This window comes from Balaenoptera acutorostrata, chromosome X (genome assembly GCF_949987535.1).
Source record: "Balaenoptera acutorostrata chromosome X, mBalAcu1.1, whole genome shotgun sequence".
In the NCBI taxonomy this organism is placed as follows: Eukaryota; Metazoa; Chordata; class Mammalia; order Artiodactyla; family Balaenopteridae; genus Balaenoptera; species Balaenoptera acutorostrata.
Genome location: NC_080085.1, coordinates 21,091,004 through 21,112,418, shown reverse-complemented (window position 1 = coordinate 21,112,418; position 21,415 = coordinate 21,091,004). Strand labels below are relative to the sequence as shown.

At 41.9% G+C, this 21,415-nt stretch overlaps 1 protein-coding gene across 1 annotated transcript in view; it reads right to left on the bottom strand.

Moving 5' to 3' along the window:
* PDK3 (pyruvate dehydrogenase kinase 3) overlaps positions 1 to 20,909 on the bottom strand; it is a 76,799-nt gene extending 55,890 nt beyond the window's left edge. Inside the window, exon 1 of the mRNA XM_057538169.1 lies at positions 20,592 to 20,909. Coding sequence (XP_057394152.1) covers positions 20,592 to 20,697 — 106 coding nt within the window. The 5' untranslated portion in view covers positions 20,698 to 20,909. The remainder of the gene's footprint in view (positions 1 to 20,591) is intronic.
* Positions 20,910 to 21,415: the final 506 nt, after the last annotated feature.

Here is a 21,415-nt window from a genome sequence, read left to right as displayed (position 1 = left end):
TGACATGCTTAAACTTCCACATCCAGAGCACATGAGGAGCAGCACATCAGCAGCATGGAGGGGGGCTGGGGGTGGGAGTAGGGTGAAGAGGGAGGGTGGGGAAGTGACAGCGGTCTGGCAGCTGCCAGGTGGTGAGAGGCCGTCAGGTGCACGTCTCTTCTGGAAATCCACAGGGCTAGACGGCTTTCAGAATTGAAAGGTTTTCAGATTTTAGGAAGGTAAAAAAGAGTACGTGCACCCATTGCGTGAAACAGTCTACTCTACAGACACAGTACAGCTACAGCGCAATCTGTGAACGTCGACACTGAGCAGGGAAAGACCACGGACCCCAAATCACTGCAGGCCAGGTTTTGCCATGGACTTAGTCTGGGCAGCAAAGGTATAAAAAAAGAACTTCAATTTTTTTGAGCTTTTTGGACTTCAGAATTCAGATAAAAAGACTGCAGTTTGGCAGAACAGTAATGTCGAGATCAGATGCCAGAGTTAGACTTGGCTTTGAATCCTGTCCCGAGCGTCCACTGGCTTCATGAACACCGGCAAGTGTCATTACACATCAAAGCCTCGGTGTAGCCATCTATAAAATAAGAACAGGACCGATTTCGCAGAGGTTGCAGCAAGGGTTAAAAAGCGCTTAACATTTAACACGAACAGGTTCTTAAAACTGAGATGAGGGGGCTCATTAAATCGCAATCACTAATGATGCCGGCTGGTATAAAGCAGAGCAGCCCAAGACGGCCGTGGGGTGCCAGATCAAACAGTCTGATGCTCACTAAGCCCTGAGAGCGTGACCGCATTCTGGTTCAGCGCGGTCGCCTGTGCTCACTTGATGATTCTACATAATTAAAAAAGGATTAAAGTATGTTCTGTGTCCCTACCATCCAATTTTATTTATTTTAAAATAAAAGGCCTTGGTGCTTCCATTGGTCAACTCTGCACTAACTGGAAGACTCAACTAACTACTAGGCGTGGCCTGAAATAACCAAAGTTTCAGGAAGCATTTATTCTAGGCTTCTTGGATTATCAGCCTTTCATAAACTAGTGTTGAAAGAAACTTTCTCTCTATACCCACCCCCCCCCCCGTGGCACTGATTAGACTGCCTCACCTGTGGGAGCGTCTCAATGATTTACTGGAAGAATAGAGAATACTTTCAGAAGTTTGTATTTTTAAAAAAAGAGTACCTGCAAAATCTCAGGTTTTGCCTCCTACATTCTAATTTAGCTTTAGAGACAAATTCTTTGTACTCAGATACCTTAATTATACATCAGCTTAAACAGAGGGTAAGTCTTTTTTAGTTAATTAGTGAGCCTAAAAATAAATATGAAATGCCTGATTTTTTTTAACCTTCCTGTGGTTTTCCTCATATAAGTTGAAAGTATTTTATCTTATGTATTAATGTTAAATATTCAGTTTAAATCAAAGGGTTCCAACAATCTTGTTTTTAGTTAACTTACCAAAAAGAAACTTTTGGTTTTATCTGAATGTCCTCTCAAAAGGGTTCTGTTTTTCTAAGGCTTCTGGCATATTGAGTATTTTCCAGTTATTCTTTCCAGTCATTTGACTTCATTTTTTCCCCGCTTACTTGGCTTCTCTACATTCCTTAATTTTGATTTTCTATTTTTATTCTGCATTTCTCCATATACTTCATCTTATTCAAATTTACCGATTAAAATTTTCCCTAGTATCAGTTCAGAAAAAGATGAAGAAGCAGTGGGTGAGAGGCATGGAAAATTCTGATTTCGTGAAGCAAATAAGTCACTGGCTTAAATACACTTGTGTATTTCTTCAGTTTTTCTTCCTCTTTTGATGACCCTTTAATCCTCTTCTGTTTTCTGTTTGTTTTTCATACTTTGCCCTTTCATTGAAAAATCGGAGACAATTACTACATTTGCAAAAGGTATGACTGGCTTTGTCTAGAAAGGTTCTAAATGGCTTTCCAGTTCACCAAGACACAGGATAAACAGACACAGAAACACAAACGACTTTTTTTTTTAATTGGGGTATAGTTGTTTTACAATGTTTTGTTAGTTTCAGTAGATTCATAGCGAAGTGAATCAGCCATATGTATACATATATCCCCTCTTTTTTGGATTTCCTTCCCATTTAGATCACCACAGAGCACTAAGTAGACACAAAAGAGTTTTGGTTTTTTTTTTTTTTCCATAAATGACTTCTGATTTAATACGGGGAGCCCTCTCAGTGATGGTCACTGATAAGAAAGGAGCATTTGACCAGCCTTCTGAGAGCAAGAGTTCCGACATTATTCTTTATACGTGGTTTCCACAGTGGCATATATTTCTGGTGAATCTCTAATCCTCTTTTCGACTAATTTACAGGAAGCAGAAAAAATAATTATTTCTTCGGTTAATGAAATGACCTGATAATGTATCTTATAATTAAAGCAGAGAGCTGAGCACATGCCTCCCAAAAATGTAGTCTCCTGTCTGGATTACTTGAAGGCTATCTTTATCCACATCTTTCAGCTTTAAGGCTTGGTAGGGGATGTTTTAAGAGTGTAAGCAAGGGAATCAGGGAGTGGAAAAGGAGGGCAAAAAATGGAAGAATTACCAGCAAGGCACTAAAACCCAACAGAATGATCAGCTCATTCTGATAATGCTGCTTTTTCTAATTACTGTCAATTAAATCTTTGAGTTTACAATGTACTTTTACCATTAACCATGTTAAAACAGGTAAAATATAACTGAGAAAATAATATTTCAGGGGCAGCTCTTTGATTTTTCTTCAGTTGTATTTATAAGATTTCAACCTTTTGACAACATTGAATTTTAGCATAAGTAATTTATTCTCAAACTTACCAGGGCTATAAACAATAATTAATTGAATAGTCCTTCAGAAGAAACAACCGTAAGTGTGAATGGAGAGCTACCAAATGATTGTGAATATCCTTCAAAAGAATCCCCCCTCTTTCTTTAGCTTCATTTATACTTTGAAAATGTTTGTTTTACTCCATGTCCAGAAATACTATTTCACTGCCTGGGAAGTTTAACAGTTTTCCTTTGTTTGGGAAAACTTATTCCTGAATTTAAAGAGATCAAAATAGGTAGTGGGTTTGGGGTCTACCAAACTTGAGGCTGCATCCACTCTAGGCCGGCCCATTTGGGTAACAGCGAGCCAGAAACTTCAGAGCCAAAGAGCCAAAGATCAGGTATTTCACACACACCTCATTCCCTATCAAACTCAATGCCCCAACAACATGCAGCTATTACACTATTTCTTTCAGCCCAATGTCTATTTATTATGCTCATCGATGCTGTGGGTCAGGAGTTCAGACAAGACACAGGAAGGAAGGCTGGTCTGGGACCTCAGCTGGGAAAACTTAAATGTTGGAAGAGTGACTGGACAGTGGGGGCTGGAACGATCTGAAGGCTTCCAGCTCACGTATCTGACCTTGGACCGCTTACTTAGCGACTGAGATTGCCTACTGAAGCATCGTCAGGTGGCCTCTCCATGGGCTTCCTCACAGCATGGCGGTTTGGGGCTGGTTGGATTCCTGTATGGCTTCAGTAAACAAGGCAGAGGCTGCATGGCCTTTTATGACCCAGCTGCAGAAGTCACACAGCTAGTCCCCTTCTGCCATCCTCAACTGTTCTAAGCAGCCATAGCCTGCCCAGACTCCAGGGGGAGGGGATCAGACCCCCTGCGTTGGTGGAGGGCTGGCAAGGGCACATCATAGAAAAGCCTTGTCAGGGCCATCTTTGGAAAACGCCATCTGCCCCAAGATGTTCATAAGTGTACAAGATGATTTATTTCTCAAATTATACTTTAAAGCACTCTTCTACTACCTGAATTTGTTTTCTTTGGAGTCACTTTTGGGCCATTTATTTATGTTAGTTTCTCTTGCTGTAGGCTTCCCTCAGATGGCAGGTGATCCTTGCTTGTTCAGTGAGACAGCCTAAGGACTAAGTGAGTACCCAAAACACCTGATTACATAGGGCTTTTGGGTGGGGTCCTAACACCACACCAGCTTCCCTTATTCTCCTTAAACAGTTCTTTCAGTGTCTTTAGAGAAGAACCCCCTCCTTGCCCTTCACTTGGCCTAGGGGTAACTGCCTGCCTATTAATGTTCTGATGATCAGGATGGAGGGTAACCCTTCTGTTTGCAGACTTCTGGTTCATTCTCCAGTTTTCACCCAGCCAGTCCTACCTGTCACTCCTGCCCTCTATCCCTGGTGCTGCATTACTGAGGTAGAAGCCCCTCCTGGGGCCACAGTGCCTCCTGAGTATGTTCTAGACCCCAGCTATCCAATATAGGAGCCATGAGCCATTAGAGGAAATGTGAATATTCAATTATATGATAATATCAATGATGAATTCGCTGTGATAACTGTATCATGGCTACTAGGAAAGTACTCTCATGCTTAGGATATATATATAAGTATATAGAGGTAGTCATTACATCTGCAACTTACTCTCAAGATGGTTCAGCCAAAAAGGTGTATATAGAGAGGGAGGGAAGGAGATACGGATAGGGATGGATGGAAGGGGGAAGAAGCAAATATAGCAAAGTAACTGGTGAATCTAGGTGCAAATCATGGGTGTTAACTGTACTGTTCTTATCATTTTTCCTGAGGTCTGAAATTTTTCCAAATAAAAGGTTTGGGAGAGACACTGTAAACAACCTAAGTATCCAACAATAAGGGAATAGTCAAATAAATTACAATATTGCATATCTACATAGAGAAATATGCAGTCATTAAAGAGTTTTTAAAACTCAACAACAAAAAAAACAAACAACCTTATCCAAAAATGGGCAGAAGACCGAAATAGATATTTCTCCAAAGACATACAGATGGCCAACAGCACATGAAAAGATGCTCAACATCACTAATTAGAGAAATTCAAATCAAAACTACAATGAGGCACCACCTCACACCAGTAAGAATGGCCATCATTAAAAAGTCTACAAATCACAAATGCTGGAAAGGATGTGGAGAAAAGGGAACCCTCATACACTGTTGATGGGAATGTAAGTTGGTGCAGCCACTATGGAAAACAGAATGGAGGTTCCTCCGAAAGCTAAAAATAGAATTACCATATGATCCAGCAATCCCACTCCTTAGCATATATCTAAACGAAACTATAATTCAAAAAGATACACGCACCCCTATGTTCATAGCAGCACTATTCACAACAGCCAAGACGTGAAATCAACCTAAATATCCATCGACAGATGAATGGGTAAAGAAGATGTGGTATATATATACAATGGAATACTACTCAGCCATAAAAAGAACGAAATAATGCCATGTGCAGCAACATGGATGGACCTAGAGATTATCATACTGAACGAAGTCAGAAAGACAAATACCATATGGTATCACTTATATGTGGAATCTAAAATATGACAAATGGGGACTTCCCTGGTGGCACAGTGGTTAAGAATCCGCCTGCCAATGCAGGGCACACGGGTTCGAGCCCTGGTCCAGGAAGATCCCACATGCCGCGGAGCAACTAAGCCCGTGCGTCGCAACTACTGAGCCTGTGCTCTAGAGCCCGTGAGCCACAGCTACTGAGCCCACGTGCCACAACTACTGAAGCCCACGTGCCTAGAGTCCATGCTCCACAACAAGAGAAGCCACTGCAATGAGAAGCCCGCGCACCACTACAAAGAGTAGCCCCCACTCGCCGCAACTAGAGAAAGCCCACGCACAGCAACAGAGACCCAACGCAGCCAAAAATAAATAAATAAATAAATAATTTTAAAAATATGACAAATGAACCTATCTACGAAATGGAAACAGACTCACGGACATAGAGAACAGACTGGTGATTACCAAGGGGGAGGGGGTTGGGGGAGGTCTGGAGTGGGGGGTTGGGGTGAGCAGACGTGAGCTTTTATACATGGAATGCATAAACAACAAGGGCCTACCATATAGCACAGAGAACTATATTCAATATCCTATGATAGGGACTTCCCTGGTGGCCCAGTGGTAAAGCACCTGCCTTCCAATGCAGGGGACACAGGTTCAATCCCTGGTCAGGGACCTAAGATCCCACATGCCGTGGGGAAACTAAGCCCGTGCGCTGCAACTACTGAGCTTGCGCACCTCAACAGAGAGCCTGCGTGCCGCAACTAGAGAGAGAAAACCCGCACCTAGAGAGAAGCCACACCTAGAGAGAAGCCCGCATACCACAACAAAGACCCAAAGCAGCCAAAAAAATAATAAAAGAAAATAAATAAAAGTAAATATAAAAAAAAATAATATCCTATGATAAATCGTAATGGAAAAGAATATTTTAAAAAAGAACGCATATATGTGTAACTGAATCACTTTGTTGTACAACAGAAATTAACACAACATTGTAAATCAACTATACTTCAATTTTTAAAAAATGAGTTTTTAAAGAAAATAGCAGTCTTCTGAAAAAGGTCTTCCTATAACTAGAGCCGTTCTATTATTTTAAAGAAAAACACCCTACTAGAGCCATTCTATTCTAAAAACAAACAAACAAAAATCTCATACAGAACGTGCTACTATATGCAGATCTTCCTAATGGAGTCTGAAGCCCATGCTACCCTTCATGTAATGGTTTTTGATGCTCTTGTAAGAAAAGAGGGTACAGGGTGATCATGACAGGGTTCTTTTTTTTTTTTTTTTTTTTTTGATTTTTGAAAACTGTAGACTTTATTTTCACTATGGGAAATATATTGCAACTTTTTTTTTTTTTAATTTTAATTTTTATTTTTTTATTTTTTTTTATTTTTATTTTTTTATTTTTTTAAACATCTTTATTGAAGTATAATTGCCTTACAATAGTGTGTTAGCTTCTGCTTTATAACAAAGTGAATCAGTTATACATATACAATATGTTCCCATTTCTCTTCCCTCTTGCATCTCCCTCCCTCCCACCCTCCCCATCCCACCCCTCTAGGTGGTCACAAAGCACCGAGCTGATCTCCCTGTGCTGTGCGGCTGCTTCCCACTAGTTATCTATTTTACATTTGGTAGTGTATATATGTCCATGACACTCTCTTACCCATGACAGGGTTCTTAATTAAGGTAAGTGAGGGTTACTGGATCCTTCCCTGAAGGAGATCTGTGTCTGTGCTGAGGGAACATGAGCGACAGCCACTAGTACCTTGATCCTCTCTCTTTAGAGATCCTATTTGTTGACTCTTTTGAAATATATGTATCCATGAACAGATTAGTGAGAAACCTGCCCCTCTGTATGCCAGATAAGGCCAAACCAAGTTGTGAGTAGATTTCACCATGGGCCCACAATTTGTGCCCTTGGCTTGGGCAACCCCTCTGTCATCACCCCCAGTCACTGCGGTCTATGTCCCATGGATCCCAAGATTCCTCAAAAAACTGAACAGTCCATCAGCACAATACCTGGTACATTGTAGGTGTTTAATATTTCCTGATTAGAACTGAAAATTAAAATACCTAGTAAGTTTCAGTATAAACTTACAATAGCAAATAAAATTCAGGGGTTCAAGATAACATTTGCTGGTAATGGTAAATTCCTCTAATAGATCACTTCATTCTGTATATTTGGTTAGGGGTATTCCAATCCTTATAGTTAGGGGAAGAAGAGCCAAAAGGTAGACAGGAATGTGATGATAAAGTGACAGTAATTGTCAATATGGTGTGTCAGGCCAGAGAGTGGAGAGAAAAGGCAAGGATGTGCTGAGAACTGACATCACAAATAGAGCTTTGACCGGCTAAAGCATATGAGTAGCACTCATAGCCAGAGCCACCACACAGATCCACATCACCCTAATTCCAGAAAGGAGTTTAGCATCTAGTCCTAACGGTGGATTACAGAATGTCTTGTTGTCATGGAAGCAGGAACAGTTAAGTAAACGTCACACTGTACTCATCGTCGAGGTTAATTGAGCAAAACCTTAAGTTAACCATTACAGTGAATGAAGAAGATCCAAAGCCAGTCACGCTCAAAGCACAAATGAGCTGAAAGTGCTATGTTTCTTGGAAAATGATCAGTTTATATAGCTGGGACCTTCAGCCAACAAACTTTAAGATAATTAACATTCAAGGTTAAGAGCTCCCTATGCAGTTTTCATTCTTAGCAGGAAGCTGACTTTGTCCAGGATAATGCTGTGTCACTAACTTCCCATAACAAAAGCATAGCCAACATCTACTGAGCACCTACCATGTGCCATGCGCTGTGCTGCATGTTCTCAAGTTCATGGGTGCAACAGGCCTATGATTCGATGCTACTGTTTCCATTTTGTAGATCAGGACATTGAAGTGTAGTGGGATTAAGTGATTTGCCCAAGCTCGCACTGGTGGTAGGCACCAGAAACCAAGCCTTGAGTACAAGTCCACATAGACCCGTTATCATATTTCCAGAGAGAGACAATAGGCTAACAAGACAATAAACTAACAAGTGTGGGTCCTCAGAATAAAAACTGTTTCTAGTGTAAGTAAATGAAGGAGGTAGCAATCTGATAGCTCTGAAATGATAAGACTAGACAAACATTAGATTATGCAATTTCCAGATTGTCTAAAAGAACAAATTTAGACAAGACCCCAAGCATTACTAATAGAGACTCTGTTTGCTAGATAGAATTGCACTGTGGCAAATGGTATATTATGTGGTAAGAAATGGTATGTTAAGTTGAAAGAAAAAAAGCATACGTTTAAAAGCTCAATCGACCTGCATTTTAACTGTGGTTTTGCTCCTAACTTTGCTTAGGCAAGATACTTAAACCATCTAAGCTTCAGCGTCTTCATCCAAAAAATGGAAACATCTATTTCACCTGGATGATGTGAGAATTACAGCTACATCTGACTAATATTGTGTCTGGTGGAGAGCGGTACACAAATGTAAGTTCCCTTCGCCTCTTAGAAAGAATAATTTCTGGCTCACTTTGGAAGAGGCAGCCAAGATGTTAGGTCAACAACTAGCTGATGCTTTGGGCAGTCTCTTCATTACTCGGGGCTTCTACTTTCTCATGTGTAAAACTGGGGAGGTTGGACAGATGATCGCTAAGCTCAGGCTCCCACTGAATCAATCTATGAGGATAAGATTTTGGTTTGTACACTTTACAGTTATTTATCCTACACCAACCTTGCCTAATGTACATTCTGGGACAACTCTGGAGAGAGCATCGCTAGTAGTGAGTAGCCAATGAAAGGAGCTAGAAATCAAGACAAAGAGTACATACATTATAGTTGTTTTCTACCAAAAAACTAAGAAAGAAACAAAGAAAGCCTCCAAGGATGCTCTGGATAAAGGACAATTGGGTTAACACTTCACACGTACCCAGAAACCACCTTTATTACACGAACCTCCAAGGGAGAGGTAGAGAAAGCATGCCACAAACTCATGGGATGCATACATTTTGGCTAGCCTATATATATTGACATATTTGTCTCGACTTCTCATTTATCTATAAGCCCCTCAAAGGCAGAAACTAAGCCTCGACAATTCCCCAATGTTTCTCAGTTTCCACTCCATTCCGAATCCATAAAGTTCAACAAATGCTGATGGACTCCTGGGAATTCCCCGGCGGTCCAGTGGTTAGGACTCAGTGCTTTCACTGCTGAGGGCCCGGGTTCAATCCCAGGTTGGGGAACTAAGATCCCTCAAGCTGCACAGCACGGCCAAAAAAAAAAAAAAATTGCTGATGGACTCCTAAACTCCTTAAGTGTTAACCTTCAGCATCTCACAGACTTTATCCCCTAAAGTGGTTCACAGCTCTTGGGCAAAACTTTTACCAGATCTAACACAGTTCTTAACTCTGGAAGCACATTATAGTCAGCTGGGTAAGTCAAAAATACCAGCATCTAGACCCTCCCTTCAGAGATTGATGTAATTGGCTTCTACAGGGTGAGGGTGGGGGGACAGGTGGCACTAGCTTTAGAAGCTCCCCAGATGATTCTCACAAGCACCCAGGACTGAGATCCACTGACTAGCATCTAACCACAGGAAATTCAACAAGGGAATAAACCAAAGAACTCCTCAGGCTCAGACAGTGGCTATTAAGCATCCCCAACTTTTTCATTGACCCATCTATTTTCAGTCTCTATTTTCATGTTTGAGTTTTGTTTCAGCCTCCTAGGAAACTGACCACACTTGAGCGCATTACGTGACCAATGTAGGAATGTTAATATAGCAATGACACTTTACTTTCTATTTCATCTCAGAAGAGGAGAAATTAACCAAATTTATACAAAGTGCACAGTCAAGTATTAAGGAATATCTGCTACCAAGCTTAAGGAAACACTGTACTCTTCTAGAACAGATCCAAGGAAAGGTTCAGGTAAACCCTGAGTATGCTCTGGTCAATGAAGATGTAATTATGTGTTGGGAAAAGATATGTATGTTACACGTTTCAAAGGGCCCTACTGTCTTCCGGCCAACAACACATGGGAATACTTAACTTCATGCTTTGAGAAAATGTTAAGAGATACATAGCAATTTATTCCCAACAGCGAAACTATTATATACTGACTTCCATGCCCTAGTAAGAAAGAAAGAAACACTGGTACAACTCAAATGGTTGAGTGGAATCAGAGGTCAAGTCTAAGACTGAAAATAAAATCACAACTGCTTGGGTGATGCTTAGGGAAATAATCTACCGAGTCAGAACCCCAAATATTCAATCACAGGGAATGTAAATATCGACCTGTGTAATATATAATAAATAGTTTGCTGTAATTTTTGTGCCATTCATTATAGCAGAAAGAATAATCTCAGTCAAGATGAGACAATGACTAGGAAAGGAGTTCTCCTCGAGGGATATGAAGGGCAATCAAACCCAGCTCTGCCAGAAATATGGCGAAACGGGCTACCTGAAGATGCTTCCAGGCTAGTTTCAATGAACGCCACGTACCCCATCCACAGTTCCCTTAGCACATTTTCTATAAGTTTAGCTAATTTACCAAGAAGAGTAAGTGGGCAAGAACAGCGAGAATTCCTAAAAATCTAAAGTAATAAACAAGGAGCTGCCATCACCAAATTTTAACAGAAATTACAAGGCAAAAGTTAGCATATGATATTTAGTTGAAATCAGAAAAGTTGTCCTTTTGGAGAGAATCCACAAATATAAACTATTCTGTGGACTTTGTGATAAAACAGCAACAAGACAGAAAGATGTGAGGTCTTAATAGTTGCTGCTATGCAAATGGACAGCAGAACAGAGTAAAAGTGAGTTGACTGCAAACGTCCCAACAGAGATGGCAACAAATTCCAGAGGGATTTAGTGACAATTTACATACTGCTCTAGGTGATAAATCTGACCATGATAAAAGCATTGTAAATGACTGGGTATATTAAAACTCAGACTGTGCACTAAATAAAAAGGAAACCAATAATCAGTGTCAACATATATAAATATATGGGCAAAAGATGTAAGGCTATCACCAAAAAATGGATGGAAGAATTAGAGGTGATAATCTTTCCGAACGCCTTTAGTTGTATACTTTGATAATTACTTTACCAAAGAAGGGAGCACAAGAGAAAACAATAGATACACAGCACAATAGCTTACTATGCCAAGTAGACACAGGAAGTGCATGCAAATGATTAAAACTCCCGAGTCCAGTTACTAAATGGTCAAGGGCACTTCACACACAACAAAATGCACAAAATAAACCCACAAGGGGAAAAAATAAAACTTTTAGCTTCTATGTTACCTATTATACAATTGAAGTCATAAAACCTCACTTTGGCAGTGCTGTGGAGAAACCGGTACACTTAAACTTTGGTGACAGCCCTAGAGATTAAAGCTATAAAATCCCTCCAAGCCTTTCACATGGTAATTCCACACAGGGGCACATACCCTATAGGTAAGCCACCGATCACCTGGAAAAGTCTTAGCTACCCCAAAAGTCACACTCCAGATAGCCAAGTTTTACTGTTACTAGCATGCGGGACCAACAGAGCTTTATCATTTAAATGCCAATTAACAGCAATCACTGCACACTTCTTTAACAGGGAGCCAAACTCTCTTAGACTAGAGGTCCAAACTTTCTGTAAAGGGCCAGATGGTAAACATTTTGGCTTTGTGGGCCAAATCGTCTCTGTGGCAACTACTCAACCCTGCTGTTGCAGAGGTACAGAAGCCACATACGCTATGTAATGAATGGGCATGGCTGTGGTCCAATAAAACTTTATTTACAAAAATAGGTGTTGCCAAAACCCAGAGCGTATGCAACACAAAGACTGAACGCTAATAGAAACTATCAACTTTGGGTGATAATGATGGATCAGTGTTGGTTCATCAGCTGTAACAAATGTCCCACACTGGTGTATGGGAGTTCCCTGTACTTTCTGCCCATATTTGCTGTGAACCTAAAACTACTCTTAAAAGTAGTCTGTTAATTGTAACACAAAAAACAGGTGGCTGGCCCTCGGGCTATAGTTCGATAACCTGTCTTAGACTATGGCATTCAAAAAAAAAAGGATTTGCCCAACTCTGGAATCAGATAATCATGGAAGTAAAATAATAGAATGCACGTAAAATGAAAAGGAAAAGAGGTGATATTTTCTGATTCCATCCAGTAATAAGACCATAGTTTCCCAAATCTTGCCAACAATCTGATCAACTTCCCGAAGTTTAATGGGACGAAACCACTCAGTCATCAATAGGTCAGGACGTGTGGCCATGTCTCCCCTTCAGAAGCATACAAAACTGCCAAGAGAATGAACAAAGCTGGAACTACACCTTAAACGCTCAGAGCCTGATAAACCAGATTATGTTGAAATCCAGTCATATCAGATCTTTAGGGCCCAAAAGGCCAATTCTTTCTTTAAATTTAAATATTGATCAAGGTGCATTAAGCCACATTAGATATCTTTACCCTAAATGAAATTGTACTCTTCCCCTTTAATTCTGAATTATTAGCTTCTGTCTCTAAACAGATTAGTCTAATTCTTGGCATCTCCTCACAGTAGAAGAACCTTACCGCTTACAGAAAAGGTGTGTCACGTACATATATGTAAAGGTACAAAATGTACACACTCAGAAACAAAATGCCATTGTTTCTCCCTTTTCCTAACACAATTTAAAAAAAACAAAACTCAAAAAAATCTCCTCATTTTCTCCAGAAACAAAACCACTCTTCTCCCCAGTAGTAATCAGGCTTTAAGGAGCATGACTTAGAAACTCAAGGCTTTTCGAAGAGCAGTGATTTGCAACCAAAGTCAACTTCTCAGTGGATACTGGAATCTTAAAATACTTTCTAAAGGAAAACAGAGGGCGGCTGGGCCTTCAAACCTCAAGAAGAGTAAAAACAGGGAAACTGGCTGCTGCCTTCTAATAGCTAAAAGCTCCAGGGTTCACAGAACCAGTGTAATTATGATAGAAATCTTTTCTGTGAAAAGAAGACAGAGTTGTCAGACAACCTATCTTCCGGTGGTTTTATTTCAGAGATGCTATATTTAAATGTGGGGACATTACAGAAGTTTAGAACTATATAACAATTGACTAAATTAAAGTGACATAATGTTTAACAACCTTTAGATGGAGTCAATAATCACCACTTATGAAGTGCCCACTCTGGGCAGAAAGCAAACAGCCGAGGAAGCTGTGAGAAGGTTACAAAGAACAGGTGAGTGCCTACCCTCTGGAAAGAGACAGTTTAGAATAAAATCAAAGAACAGGAGCCAGGAGCAAATATGTTTAATAGAAGTGCAGCTGTGCAAAAGACGAGTGCAAAGGAACTGGGAAATAAAACAGATAGAAAGTCAGTCTGTAGGGAGCGGATGAGAGTGATTAATGAAGGAACCCGAAGTGGACAGGGTAAAGCTGAAAGATGAAAAGCATGTCCAGATGAAAATGTGAATCATTTCCTATGAACTCATTCAAGATTCAGAAGGTTCTATCTTTAAGTTATGGCATACAGTCCAAGTTCTCCTTTTCTTACATCACTAAGAGAACTTTAAATTCTTAACAACCACTTAACAGAAAGACCTCAAGCTTTTGCAAACATCACAAAGAACCACCGTAACGTTAACTGCCATTCAAAGACAGTTAATTGGTCCAAAACTCCTGAGAGCAACAGGTTTACAGGAAAAAAAGAGTAAAAGTTATACTGAGAAATAAAATCAATAAATGTTTATTCTGAACATTAAAATGTGATATTTCTATTACTCCTTATAAGGAGTTAATATATACTGTCTGAAGCCTCACTGTCCAATGGAAACCTATGAGCCACACAAGTAATTTTAAACTTCCTAGCAGCCATATGAACATAAAAAGAAACAGGTGAAATTTTTGATGTTTTATTTAATGCAACATACCCCAAAAATTACCATTTCAACGTGGAATCAATACAGAAACATACTGAGATATTTTAGTATTTTTTATATTGTCTTTGAAATCCAGTGTGTGTCATACTTACATCTCAATTCAAAAGCTAAATTTCTATCAGAAATAATTGGCCTATAATTAGATTTCATCAAATTTACAGTTAAGGTAGATTCACATATCCAAACTGTTCTAAACATACTTAAAAGTTTTCCAATTAACTGAATCAAGTATCACTTTTAAGTTTAAATGTAAATTAAATCAATTCAGTCTCTCGGTCACAACAGCCACATTTCAAGGGCTCAATAGGTTCAACTGGCTAGTGGTGACCATACTGGACAAAGAAAGTCTAAATAAATCAGTAGAAAGATAATCCCTGGAACCAAAAATTCAAACCTAATTACTAAAAGAAATATAATAAAACAAAGCAAGATATATAATATGGTAGAAAAATTACCGGTATTAAAAACATAAAGTGAAAGAAAATTATAGATGTTTATCGTTACAGATGACAGATCTGTCATATCAATAAATATAAACTGGTGAAACTTAACCACATAAAAGAAGAAGTTTGACTCACAAAGCAAAACCCAGCTTTATACTACATTTCAAGAAATTCAGAAATGCTCTAGCAGAAAATGAAAACAAGAGGCAGATAGGGCTCCAGATCTCAATGTCACATAAGGATGAATCCAGGCCAAAAAGCACTGAACTAGTCAAAGGGCAGCACTCTGTACCCTAAAGCGTGCATCTCGAAATGACAGTTAAAGATATCTAAGCAGCAAATGTAACATTAACAGGCACAAAGCAAAAACCATAGGCAATATCTGGAGAAATAGAATTGGATTATTAGGAGACCTGAACTTCTTTTGACCCATGACAGATCCAGTAGATTAAAAAAAGCAAAGGTATAGAAAACTCAAATAAAATAATTAATATGGTAGATTTGATATATGAACCTCTGTAACCTGAGAAAGGAACATAACCTGCTTTTTGCTGCCCAAGAAAGAGTGACAGGAAATGAACACAGATTGGACTACAAAGCAAACATCAATAAATTAAAGAAATGATTCAGATAACATTCTCTGATCACAATGCAGCAAAACTAAAAATCAACAAAATTAAAATACAGGGTGCACTTCTACTGGAAATTTAAAAATTCAAGTCTTGGTACTTCACTGGTGGCACAGTGGTTGGGAGTCCTCCTGCCAATGCAGGGGACACGGGTTCGAGCCCTGGTCCAGGAGGATCCCACATGCCGAGGAGCAACTAAGCCCGTGCGCCACAACTACTGAGCCTGCGCTCCAGAGCCCGCGAGCCACAACTACTGAGCCCGCGTGCCACAACTACTGAAGCCTGTGCGCCTAGAGCCCGTACTCTGCAACAAGAGAAGCCACCGCAATGAGAAGCCCACACGCCACAACAAAGAGTAGCCCCCCGCTCACCGCAACTAGAGAAAGTCCGCACGCAGCAACGAAGGCCCAACGCAGCCAATAAATAAATTTATAAAAAAATAAAATAAAATAAAACTCAAGTCTTAGTTCACATAAGAATAAAAACCTGAAGATGCAGAAGAGCTGGGAAGAAAAAGCATCAAACACTATACACATCAGCTGCTAAAGCAGTGTTCAGAGGAATGCCTGTAGCCTTAAATACTGAAATAAACAACAAAGAAGAAATAAATTTTGCCGTTCAAAGAAAAATAGCACATGAGGGGGAATTAATAAAATCAAAGTAGACATTAATGAACTAGAAAACAAAAGTCATAAAGCTAATAAGTGAATCCAATCATATAAACCAACAACTAATTAATCACAAAAGAGGGAGAGAACAAATATAGAAGGAATAAAGGGGGAACAGCCACAGAGAAAATTAAGACTAATTACTATCTCAGCTATGCAAACTGGCTTTAAAACCTTGATGACTAGGATAATTTTCTAGAGAAATACATCAAAATGGATTCTGGAAGAGATAGAAAATCTATCCAGATCAATACCACAGACTAGAGAAGCCTGTCAAAGAGCAACAGTCCCCAAGACACACTAGGTTTAAAAGGTTTCATGGGTGGATTCTACCAGATCTTTGAAGAACAGATAGTTCAAAAGATAAACTGGTCTTAGTGCAGAAAAAAATGTAGTTCTTCTGAAACAAGCATGACATTGGTAAGAAAATCTAACAGACTGCACATACACACAACATCCACAGACAAACAGCACGTAGAGATCAATATAATGAACCCAGGAATTCATCAAACTATTCTCTCTAGTACTGTATATGCTTAAAATTTTCCATAATAAAAAGCTAAAGTTAAAATTTTTTTTACTCTGTAAAAATACTGAATCACTATGCTGTACACCTGAAACTAATATAATCTTATCAATCAACTATACTTCAATTTAAAAAATTTCTTTACTCAAGGAGAAAAAAATTTTATCTAGATACACTTCTTCACTTATCAAAACTTTGACAACAATGTGGTAAAAGTGTAGGAAAATAGGTACTCTCAAAAACTTCTAGTGAGAGGATAGACAGACAACCTCGATGGAAGGCAATTTGACAATATTTATCAAAATTTCAAATGCACATAGCCTTTGGTGTAGAAATGCCATGTTTAAGAATTTGTCCTATATATATACTCACACACGCATGAAATGATGAATGCAGTAATTCAGTGTAGCACAAGCTGTCATAGCAAAGATTGGAAACAACCTACTAGCCGTCAACAGAGAGTTGGCTAATGAATATAGTACACTCATATAAACAAATTCTCAGAAGCCATAAAAAAGAAAAAGGAAGTTCTGCAGTTACGATATGGAAAGCTGTCTAAGGAATTAAGTTTAAAAAGCAAGGTACAGACAAAAGTATTACAAGTTGCCATTTATTTTAAAATGGGGAGGCTAGTGGACAAAAGTAGGAAGCTGACTTTTCTATGTCCTTTCGTACCTTTTGAATTTGAAACCATGTAACTATAATCTCAGACCAAAAAGAATCTCTTTTTTTTAAATCCCACCTTTCACAGCGCACTACTGCCCTTATAAACTCATGATCCATTTAGAACGCTTGCTATTCTTGTTAAACTTGCTGTGTGCAAGGCCATGTTTCAAGTAAAGATTGAGCTCAAGAAAACTCTTATTTGAAAGGGCATAGAGAAATATGGCCCACAGATGAAAGGGGGACAACTCTAGATCCAGAAGATCATCTAATTAGTGGTTCTCAACGCTGGTTATGCTTAAGAACAACCAAAAATACCAATGCCCACCCGCCCCCAGAACATTTATAGTAAAGTCTGGAGGATGCGGCACAGGCATGAAGACCATACAGGCATCTAAATGCTTTACAGCAGTAGTCCTCAACAGAGAGTGATGCATTTTGCTCCCCTGGGGGACATGGTGGTGTCTGGAAACATGTTTGGTTGTCACAACTCATGGGTGGAGGGAGTGCGGGGGGGGGGGTGGGATGTGCTACTGGCATCTAGTGGGGAGAGGCCAGGGGTGCTGCTTTCGTAAACCTCTCACAACGCACAGGACAGCACCCCTCCTCCACCAAACAGTGACCTGTCCCAGAAAGTCAAGAGTGCTGTGGTTGAGCAGCCCTCATTTCAAATAAAGTCACTGCTTCTGAAATAACACGCAGTTTTAGCCTTCCCTCTTAAACAAGGAAGATCATCTCATTTACTAGTGTGGATACATTCGCAAAAGAAAGCTGTTTTCAGTGCCCACAGAAACCACAATTTGTTGATGCGGTTCTAACAAATACTGTAAACATGAAATTCCGTGGATATCCTTTCCCTGGTCTCTGTCCAGGAATTCTAGTCCAAAACTTCTGTCCCGTTTGCAAAGTAGCCAGGGAGAATGTCACGAAGTGGCAGTCCGTGGGTCAACGTGGTTCACGCATCTGTTCTGTTTGAGCCCTAGGTCTTTAAAGTATACTGAATCGGTGCCGCTCAGCTTGCCCTTCCGGAGCCAGCACATACGGGGTGGACGGGGTTGCCATGGCCCCCCACCCCAAGCTGGCTTCGTGTAGTCATCGGCTGCTCCCACTCAGGGCCTGTAAGCGCTGGAGGTGGCCCTCCCCTGCAGTCTTCTCCAATCATTCAGGGGCATAAAACCTCTTTACTCTTCTTCCTTCTCACCTTAAAAATATCCCCACACCCCTTCTAAGTTCTCCAACTCCCACACCACTTGCCAAAATCGGACTTCTATCCAGAGCTGGAAGAACCAAGAGAAAGGCAGAAGTCGAAATGGCCTTTGTGTGACAACCCTCTTCTAGTTGTTGGCATTAAAGATAGACTGCCTGCCACCTGATTCGTCTCTGGGCATTACAAACGAGCCTTGAGTTTCTAGCGCATTCCACTACAATTATATATAGCTCTTCTGTGAGCTTCCTTATAAGGAAAAGACTTCAATTATTAGGCTTCTTCCATTATCCTAGATTAGAGTATCCCCTCCACTCTTCCCAAAATAGGTCAGAAGGCTTTTATGGGAAATACTTATCCAAAGATTTGGTAGTTTTCTTTTAAAAAGTTCATCCCTTTTCCTTTGAAATTAGCATCACGCAGTTTGGGAACTGTGCTTTAGAGATGACCTTATACAATCCACGTGTTTTATCGACGGGGACAATGAACCCCAATGAGATTCAGTCACTTAGCCAAGGCCAGGCTCTTGAGTCAGTGGCAGAGCAAGAATTAGAACATTTGTTTCCAGATAATGGTCCCATGGGTCTTCCACGATAACACTATGCCCCACTGTGGTTTTCCTACTCAAATAACATCTCTGCCAAGACACCTATTAACATGGTAGATACTAGCTGCTATAGAAATAAATCAACCAAAATTTCGCCAAGCTATGAGAGCTATCACTTCAACTTTGAGGGTGGAAGGAAGGAACTGGGAGTCTCTGGATTCTTTCTGGTCCTTTTATTGTGAATTAACCTGTCTCAGTTTACCCCTATGAAAAGTCGATACCTTCAGAATCTCTCTAAACCATAAATTAGGAATAGAATGTTGCTATTTATAGCAACAGCGACATTTTCTTCCTAAACTCTTAAGTCGGGGGGCTGCCTCAAACCTCTAAAATTCTCACAAGTGGCCACAGATGGTAAAGTAAAACTACTGAAAAGCTTCTGGGACTGAAGTTTAAGACGCAAAGATCAACATCTCACTGAACCCTGACCTTCCTCATCATTCGCTGGCAAACTGGTTTCTTAAAATTTAATTTGGTCTCAACTTTAACCTATTCCTCTCTTCCTATCCTAACTTAAGTATGGACAACATCGCATTGTGCTTACTGGGTCTTTCCCGAATGTGCTACCTACTCTGCACTTAGGTTTTTATGCCCACCTGACACCACCTCTTGACATTTACTTAAAAGTCATTAAACGACCAGCCGCCCCATTATTTCCCCTCGAGAGCTTAGAACATCTTTGCTGCTCCATTTTCTTTTCCTTCCAGGATGCCGCGTTCCCTCCTGATAGCTGGGTGCGCACTTTTGTTTTAATACTTTCAGGTGTTTCACAACCAGCTGCCTCGCATTCACCCAACTGAGAGGATTCCCTCCGCGCTTGAAACGGCACCACTCTGGAGAAACACGATCCAGTTAACAGAAGGTCGTGGAATCTATTCCCATCCCAGCTAGGCCTCAGGCAGGTTGGGGGCCGGGTCTTCTGCGCTCCCTCGTCAATTCGTGGAAGGTGCCCACCATCCCGCCCGACAGGGGAGAAGGTGGGACACAGAAGGAGAGGCGCGGCGAAAGGTGCTGGCACGAGACCCTGCTCTGACGCTAGGAGCCCAGACGTCCGCTCCTCCCAGCATCTAAGGCTTTTGCAGTCCAGGCCTCTAACTGCTCTAACATAGCACGAACAAGACAGCAGTTCGAGTCCTGCCGCTCCGGCCACACAGGAGCACCTTAGAGCAGAAAAGGAACAAAATGCCACTGCATAATTTACTCGACCTCAAAGTGTTCCTAAACAGCTCTTACCCAATCCAAAAAAAAAGAATCTAAATATAAAAACGTTCAAAAGCCACCCACACTCCGCTCCGAAGTTTTAAGGGCGGTGAGGTCTGTGTCAAGTAGATTTGAAGCTAACGACGGCAGCTTTGGGGAGTCCCGCCCGGGATGAGGCTCCTCGGACGCGGTTTCTGTGTCTCCGGGTGAGCCCCCGGCGGGTGTGCGAGTGCCAGGCCATGCCCCTCCGCGCCCCGAAATCCGAGCCCCCGGGCATCCCGGAGCCCCGCCCGCGGTTCCAACGGACTTTGCCCGGAGGCGGCGGAGACCCGCGGCGGCGGGCCCGGAAGGCAGCGGCCCCACACGCCGGGGCCGTGGGGACCGTGGCGACCCGCGGCCCCGCACTTACCGAAGTCCAGGAACTGCTTGATGGAGAGCGGCGATGGCGAGAAGCGCGAATAGCGCTCAATCTGCTTGGGCACCGGCTGCTTCAGCAGCCACCAGAACAGCCGCATCCTCGTCGGGGCAACGCAGAGACCAGTCAAGACGCTCAAGCGGCCGCAAAGGCCGCTGCAGCCGAGCCGCGCGGATTAGGCAAGTTCGCCAAGCGCGCACCCTGGCCTCCGTCTCGGCCTCGGCGACGCGGGTGCAGCCGCTACAGCAGCACCAGCAGCAGCACCGGCAGCTCCCGTGCCCCGGCCGGCCGCCCGCCCGCGGCTTCCCCAGGCCCCGCCCACGGGGGCGGAGCCAGCCGCCGTACGTACGCGGCGCGCGGGGGGCGCGAGGGGCGCGCGGCCGCACGCGCTGGCTGCTGATTGGCCGCTGCCGCCCTCGCTTTCTTTTGCCGGAGTGCAGCCGGGGGTGCCCCCCTCCTTGGCTCCCGGGACCCAGACAGGCCCGGCAAGTGCAGCTACTCCCGGTCCCGTCCCGGGCTAGGTCCTCCGCGGCCGAAAGGTGGCGGAGGTACAAGGGGACTGGGAGGAGGTCCGGGCCCTCGCCCGGAATCCGATCCTAAGCGCTGCTCAAGGCCCCTCTCCACCGAAGGCACCTCTTCCGGGAGGCCTTCCCTGGATCAGCTGACTGTTGCACTTCAGGGTATTTGTTGCGTCTTGACACTTTTTCATCTTCTGTTTACCACTTAACTATACTGGCTGCTTCATGCCCTCCACCACTGCCACCACCGTTGGGCAAAAATAAACTCACTGATTCGGATTCCTGCCTGCCTCTCACCAT